This window comes from Alosa sapidissima, chromosome 23 (genome assembly GCF_018492685.1).
Source record: "Alosa sapidissima isolate fAloSap1 chromosome 23, fAloSap1.pri, whole genome shotgun sequence".
NCBI lineage: Eukaryota > Metazoa > Chordata > Actinopteri > Clupeiformes > Clupeidae > Alosa > Alosa sapidissima.
The window spans coordinates 26,709,432-26,717,419 of NC_055979.1; the positions used below are offsets into that span (position 1 = coordinate 26,709,432).

A 7,988-nucleotide genomic window follows, 5' to 3' on the forward strand; every position below is an offset into this window, starting at 1 on the left:
CATCTTATTGGGTTGAGGGAACTCATTCAAGGTATGAATGAATTACATTATCCATTAGCCTAAATGTAATTAAATTATAGATGTGCAGGTATTGTAAGCTACTTGCTTGGCCTTTTAAAGTAATTGACTGAATTGATGTTAGTGTCAATAACTAAAAAATAATATGAACATTTGTTTGATCTGTCATCATTTTCAGTTTTGTTTGCTTGCAGTTTCATGTTCATGTTTCTCCTCTCGTTTTGGTTTCATCTTTGACATTACTGGCAAAGCCCCCCCCCCACACACACAACCTCCTATCTCTTCCTGTTTTCCGTGTCCTGGATTTAGGTCAGGATTCCATCATCTCTTGCTGACAAAACATAACATAATGTTCTATCAGCAGATGACCACAAGCTGAACAGAACCCGATAGATAGGTCTCTTACAGGTTGTAACTTGCATCCCATAAACACTAACATTTTGCAAGGTCAGCCAAAGAGGCCACGATGGCCTTGGGGTCAAATCTCTGGGCTGGACTGATATTTTTGTAGCCTTATCACAATCTCAGTCAATGTTAATTTAAACATTTTGTGAAAGCTGCAACGCAATTTACAAACAGCTGTGTTTTGTTTTGAGTTGTTTTATTAAAATACAAGATAAACAGATACACCATCAAAATCCAGTAAAACATCCAACTCTGTACACTGTAAAATGCCACTTGGTCACAGCACAGTCTCTTTTTAGCTCTGAGAATGTTCGATAAGTCTACTCGAGAGGGGTGGAGAATGAACTTGTAGAGAGAAAGAGAGAGAATAGAAACATTATACTCGTTTAAGTTAAAGTGATGAAGTAGAATCATGTCAACAAATCTGACCAGAATGAGTGGAAATATCAATGCAGTGGTCAGTGGTGGTCAGGACACTGCTACATGTAGCCTGCTGCTTTTCATCAGCCCATTCATATTGAATATTCATCTCTCTGAGCTCTGCTCTGCATTATCTTGGTAACAAACAAGCTTCGGCCTAAGGCTCTGAAACCGCTGTCACAATGAGTCTTCACTTGTTTGCAAACAACAAGGCCAAGAGACCAGGGGGGTATTCCAAGTACATGGTTTAGTGACAAACATGGGTAAGTTAGCTCAGAGGGAGGGGTAAACCTTCTAATAGAAGAGCTGTATGGCTTCATTCTCCTCACAAAACAATTCCATAGGGCTCTTGTTGTAGAAGGTTTACCACTTACTCAGTTAACTTACCCAGGTTTGTTACTAAACCACGTACTTGGAATACCCCCCAGAGAAGTGTTCTTATGGGAAGTGTGGGTGGCTTTAAAATCCCTGGGTAACAGTTGTCCCTGGTCCTTTTTTGTTGTTGTTCTTCTTCTTCTTGTTGCACCAGGGGGGTATTTCAAGTATGTGGTTTGGAGACAAACCAAGTTGAGTCAGAGTAAGTGCTAAACCTCCTAACAGAAGAGCTGTATGGCTTCATTCTCCTAACAAAACAACGCCATAGGGCTCTTGTTGTAGGAGGTTTACCACTTACTCTGAGTTAACTTACCCAGGTTTGTCACTACACCACGTACTTGGAATACCCCCCAGGGGCATGAAATACTTCAGTCAGTTGTTGTTAAGCATGCGCCTTCACATGGGTTCCACTAACTAATGCAATATAACAAAAATAGAGTAATGAGTAAAGCACAGCGTGTGATGAATGGAATGTGGAGGGGAGTCCCTGAGGATGCTGCTTTTCATTGCCTGCACACAGGAACTCTCTGATACAGTGTGCTTAATATTGTTTATGCTGTATTGTCAGACCTTATTTCTTTTAATATTTCCAATAAAACACCCCTGTTCATATTCACATGTGTGTCTGTATTTATAAAGTACACAAAGCTGTAAATGGCAATGAGAGTGAAAGATGGGCTGTAAGATATGAAGTTACGTTTGTGGGTGTTACATGGGGTATAAGGAGGTAGTGAAACAACCTGCTTTAGTCAGGATTTACAGTACATTGACATAGTATTTATTTATACTACATTAGAACTACTTTCTGTGGTTGTGGCAGTGCATATTATGACCGCCACATGGTGGTGCCACTTATTATGCGAAGAAAATAAAGCATGCTCCCCAACCCCTACTTCTACAACTGCACTTGTATGTTGTCTTAAATACATTTTGAAACATTTTTTGTATATTATTAATACGGCGGCCATTTTGGAAATATGCCAAGGGGTTCAACTACATTTCTGACTATCAGTGCTGACTATCAGTGCTGATATTGCATCTTGGCTTTAGCTGAGGCACTTTTAACTTGGAAACTGGTAAATTAAACAAATGAATAAAGGATGCAAACTTTTTTATCCAACTGTAAGCACAGACATATCTTGTTTGCTGCTTTTGATTGGTTGTTGGTGGCTGGAACTGTTTTTGGACGTATCAGCCCCATGGAGCTACAAGTACAGCACGTTTAATTTGTACAGGTGCACCAGAGACCCTGGTTTTGTCACCGAAAATCTCTTGTGGAAAAAAAAAAAAACTTTGACAAAATCCATATGACTGTGCTGCAGCAGTGGCTATGAATAGAGTTGAGTTTAAAGAATCCTGGAGTTTTCTTTAACACTCAGAAAGTCCCTGCAACACTCATTTTTCATTGGGCTGAAAATTGAACCCAGGTCAACTCTAAGCAACTATGCTAACCATTGTAACACCAACACTGCTTTCAATACCTGTTCCCTCAATACGTGCTATAGCCAGTTAACAGTGCCATCTCTAAATCTTTAAAAAGTGAAAAAGATCACTACACAGTTTTAGCTTCTACAAATGTTATATCATATTAATTATATGGCACATTCTAAAATTAGGAACATTAAGCCATGGTAAGCCTGTTCCTTGTAATACTGTAGGTTTCAATGGAGAGGAAATGCTTGGTGCCCGTTAAGGTTTTGATTGAATATGTTTAACAGGTACAGGTGCTTTAGACAAGACATGTCCAAGAGACATTTGGTGATCATAAATCTAGCTATTTAGTGATAATGACTATAGGCCTTCATCTAGGATTCAGCCCAACTTTTTTTCACAGGAGAACATTTTTTCATGTTAAAACATTTTAGAATGCCCTTCATTATACCAAGTTCACTACAATGAGTTTGTTCGGAGGGAAACTGCATCCAGTGGCAGATACCAATGGAATGCAGCTGTCCTCACATGTGAATAACATCCCAGGCTCAAAAAAACGACTGGCTGAGGTACTCCACGTCACAAAAGTAGGACCAGGGACAACAGTTACCTGAGAATATCAGAGCGACTGTGTACTTTGAGCGTGCTGTGTGTGTGTGTGTGGGTTGAGATTAATTGTGCAATACAAACCAGCCAACATTCATCACTAAAAAACTATTATCTGGCTTTCTTTGCTCTTACTTTTGAATCAGAGCGATCTATTGACGTACCACAGAAACCTGCCTGTGACCGCTTCTCCTAAAGGGCGATGGATGGGTCAAGTTAACACAGGGGGACAAGAGTGGGACTTGATGCTGTTGTGCTTGCTAAAAGCGTCATCAAAGTCCAGTTGCTGTCCATTCACAGAGATCTCTATACATCCATGGTAGAAGGCTGTGACAGGCGTAAATGCGATGGGAAGATCTGTGGAGAAAATAGGAGGAGTGAATTTATAGCTGCAAAAGAAAACTATGGAGTCATACTGTTGTAATATGTGCAGAATGCAGTTTGCCATTGTTTTCCTGAAATATTCAAGGTCTTCCCTGAAAAAAGACATAGTGTAGATGGCAGCATATGTTGCTAAATCATTCAGCATTAATTGTGCTTCTCCAGATGTGCAAGCTGCCCCTTCCCACATAGGCACGCCATGTACCCCTTACCATCACAGATACTGACTGGCTTTTGAACTGTGCATTAATAACAACTTGGATGGGAAACTGGAGACCAAAGGTTACAAGTTGGATACCTCTCCCCTTTTGCCCAAAGGTGTCCATGATTTTTACAAAGAATGAATAGTTTTAATTTCCAGCTCGGGCACAGATAAGATGGCAGCATGTCTGGACCATGTCTAAATATGGTCTGGACAGGTCTGTTTTCAATCTAGCTATCTGAGGCCCCTAAAGATCAATCCAATATTGTTTCTTCATCCCAGTGCCTTGCATTCAAAGATTTCCCTGCCTTCTCTGAATATTTTAATTATACTACAGTATGTACTAAAGATGGTGTAACTAGATTTACCGCAGAGCGGTACAACATACGTATGACCGTCGCCCAGTCCGGCACATTTTTTCCACAAAAAAAAGTCACGCTTGTCAAATTGCACATGTAAAATGTAAAATATATTTTACATTTACACATGTAAAATACATTGTATACAAACCCACCCCCATCTTGCCTGTTCATAATTCTGAGAAATTGTTAAATTGTGTGCATGTGTCCGTGTCCGTGTTTATGTGTGTGTGTGTGTGTGTGTGTGTGTGTGTGTGTGTGTGTGTACGTGCGTGCATGTGCTTGTGGGTGTGCCTGTGTGCCTGCTGCGCGGCGGTCATAATAATAACTAACCAGGAAGTCCTCCAATGTAGGTGTCAACGGGTCCCTGCATGGTCTGATTCAGGTGAGACAAAGCTTCCAGCAGCAGAGGCTGTGTCATGTAAGACACATTTGAGATGGAGGAGTTGGCCAAAATCTGAAGCTCTCTCTCTGACACACTGAACTCCACCTCTAGTCGCTCGGGGTAACATAGCATCAGCGTTTGCAGAGTTGCCACAGCAACACCATCCAGGAACAACTGCAAGTCCTACACCACCAACAAAATTGAAAGAGAGTATTGGAGTATTAGAGACTATTAGAGTACTGTAACTGAGAAAGAAATGTATTACCCGTAATTTCCCGACTATTGACCAATACATTGATTTTGCTAAACATCTTCAGCTATGAGGTTAATACACGGAGGAAGGATACACTTGGGAATGCATTTCTTTCCTTCATTCTTCCTTATGATTAAAGCCCAATCTGATTCTGATACATTGGGCTATTGGGCATTGCAGTTAATACACGGATGTGATTAATACATGTGTTTTTTATTTGCATAAAACACTTTCCTGCGGTTTATACACAATGCTAATATACAGGAAATTACTGTAAAAGTTATGTTATAGCACTTACAGAATCGTTTGGTCCTTGCGTGACAACAGCAACTGATAGTGGGGCTGTGTTATTGGCAACGAGTGCAAAAAGGACCCCTGTGCTTTTGGATGGTCGAATAATCATCTTTATATTGACCTTCCAGGATCCTGCCTCACCTGCACACAGAAATGGACATTTTAGCATGAGGAAATATATGAAGGCCACATAGCATATTAAGAACATAATGCATCATGAGTATGTATAAATAGTTATATTAGTGTCAATAATTATGAGGTTTTATGAATGGTCTATAACTTTTGATGAATGAGTTTGTCATGCTGTATATGAATGGTTTATATATATGGTAACACGCTACTGTAATTCCACTACTTTTAGTGGTAACTAGCATGTAACGAAGTATTTTTGTAAATCAAGTAACGCAATTACAATTACTGAAATTTCAAAGAGTTTGTTACTTGCGTTACTCTGTTGATCTTGAATGAACGACTGCAGACAAGATGACAGATGCACATTTGCTCCTTCTGATCTAACGTCTTCCGACCTTAGCTGTGTTTCTAGCGATTGTGTTTCATGTTTAGATTGCAGATGCATTATTTACAGTTAATAGGAGCCTCCTCACATTCCTCCTTATTTCGTATTTATGCTAAAACACACAAGAGCGCATTAGGCTACAATTTAAATGGGCATCTTAAAAGCCTTTTCCCTTTTGTTTCCATCTCGTAAGCTCCACTACAGTAAAAGCGCATTGTTGTTTATTTTAACTCTGCTCTTTTTCGCCTATTGCGCAAAAGCCTCGTTATATCAATTTCTCATTCTTACAACATAGCCACGCCACAACACCAATAGGCCTACATACAGTAGCCTATATATAGCCTTGGCACAAGCAAGCACACGTTTAACTCGAGAGGAAAATGCAGATTTCACTTACAAAGAAACCTCCAAATAGCCTACCGTACATACTACAGCGACTTGAGTCATTTGCACAGTATGTTTACATCGGAATTGACGTCCATGGTGTTATGGATTCATTTGTCTGCGACGGAACATGCAACTTCTCTCTGGAACACCTTATCAGCTGAAGAGTAACCTTCTGCATAGTGCGCGACAACCCCAAACCCTTGGATGCGCATTTGAACTTATTTTGGTAGGTCAGCACTTGTGCAGCGCAGGCTTTTCCCAAACTGGTGGTGCTTAAAATGCTATATAATACAACTGTGTTCAAAGCAGGATGAGGATAACCTAAGGTTGTATGTGTGTGTGAGCAGACAATAACTGTTTTGAAAATAGGCCATTTAACATTGTTTCACATTACATCCCATTGAACTCATTCCATGTAGCCTACAGAAGGATTGCAATAATAATGATAATAATAACTTATTATTTATAATAACTTTATTATTACTATAATAATAATTACTATATTGCAGAATTCAGTGTCAGTGCACCACCATGCATACTAGTAGTAGTAGTAGTAGTAGTAGAAGGCAAGCAGTAGGCAGTGTACTGTACATATCTATCAAACCACCTAGATGGTGAGGGTGGCGCAAAACAAGGTCAGGGAGGCCTTCATGCATTGTAGAATGTTTTATGGTCGGAAAAAGTTTGAGAACTCATGCACAAGGCTATTGATTTGAAGGCCTGTTGAAACTACAATAAATAGGTCTAAAAATTAGTTTTTTTGTGTGTGTGACTGTTCAGTACTGTTCATATTGACATTTTAAAAGCAGACTTAAAAGTAACTCAAAAGTTACTTTCTCTAGTAACTAATTACTTTTGATATACAGTAATTGGTAAGGTTATTCAATTACATTTGAAAGAAGTAACTAGTAACTGTAACTAATTACTAATTTTCAGTAACTTGCCCAACACTGATAATGAGTGGATAATATTTTGTTCATACAGAATTTGTCTAAGCTTATTATTTTGAGAGGAAGAAGAGAAATATGTTTTCGTTCAGACCATCTAGTTCATATCTATTACCTATCTTCATAATAGTAGAATCAATGTATTTAACACTACACACACCTTACAAAGTCTTTAGAAAGTCTTACACATTTTCAGACTTTCATTTCAAGCCGGACTGTGTTTGAACGTTACATTAGTTGTGAGTTTGTGTGAGAGAAAGTGAAAAGTGCTTCAGGTCAAAGTAGGTGTGCGTGATGCTCACTGTAGTCTATGTTGAAATGGGCAAGCCCAGCACCGGAGAAGAAGGACCCTGGCTCCACGTGTACAAAGCAGTGCTTGCTCTCCTTCCCCTGAATCACCTCTTTGACCCCCGATGCCCCCTGGTTCATCAAATTCCATCCCCGAATACAACCATCTAACCGCGGATTAATCTGAAATAAACACAGAATCAAACATGATAAGACAAAAACCCTGTGCATTGGCCATTTTTGGATCCCAAGTGCTGGTGATACACAGGAATATTAGACTTCAAAAGTTAAGATCATCACCGCACTCTGGTATAATATTACGGATTGTTTATTTAGAACGAACGTGTTTCGCCTTCAGTCCGCAATCCGCGAAAACATCTACTGCTGGATTGATGAGTAGCTGTCAGAGTGTTTTTCTGTTGCATCCTGCATTCTGCAAAAGTCCTTACCGGTTTGATTACACTGTCGGTACGGTTTGGCAGGCCGGCGATGTAAACTTTGGTCTCCAGTTTCCCGTTGACTGATGTGAAGAGGCTCTCTGGACTGTTGATGCTCATCACAGCCTCTTTACTGATCTTCACACTGATGCTGTTCTCCAATTCATCCACTGATATCTACACACACACGCAAAAAGAACAATATTAATTGACACATCAAAAATATAATTTATAAAGCAACATCATTTCAAACTTATCTCCATTTTCAAATCATCCACCAAGA

General features: G+C 39.6%; 1 protein-coding gene across 1 annotated transcript in view; it reads right to left on the minus strand.

Annotated features, from left to right (window-relative positions):
* Positions 1-602: 602 nt before the first annotated feature.
* The window catches only part of pros1 (protein S), a 25,410-nt gene continuing 18,024 nt past the window's right edge, over positions 603-7,988 (minus strand). The window contains exons 10-14 of the mRNA XM_042079914.1: positions 7,718-7,882; positions 7,283-7,451; positions 5,134-5,270; positions 4,531-4,765; positions 603-3,612 (exon numbers count right to left, since the gene is read on the minus strand). Of these exons, the coding sequence (XP_041935848.1) occupies positions 3,467-3,612; positions 4,531-4,765; positions 5,134-5,270; positions 7,283-7,451; positions 7,718-7,882 (852 nt within the window). The 3' untranslated portion in view covers positions 603-3,466. The remainder of the gene's footprint in view (positions 3,613-4,530; positions 4,766-5,133; positions 5,271-7,282; positions 7,452-7,717; positions 7,883-7,988) is intronic.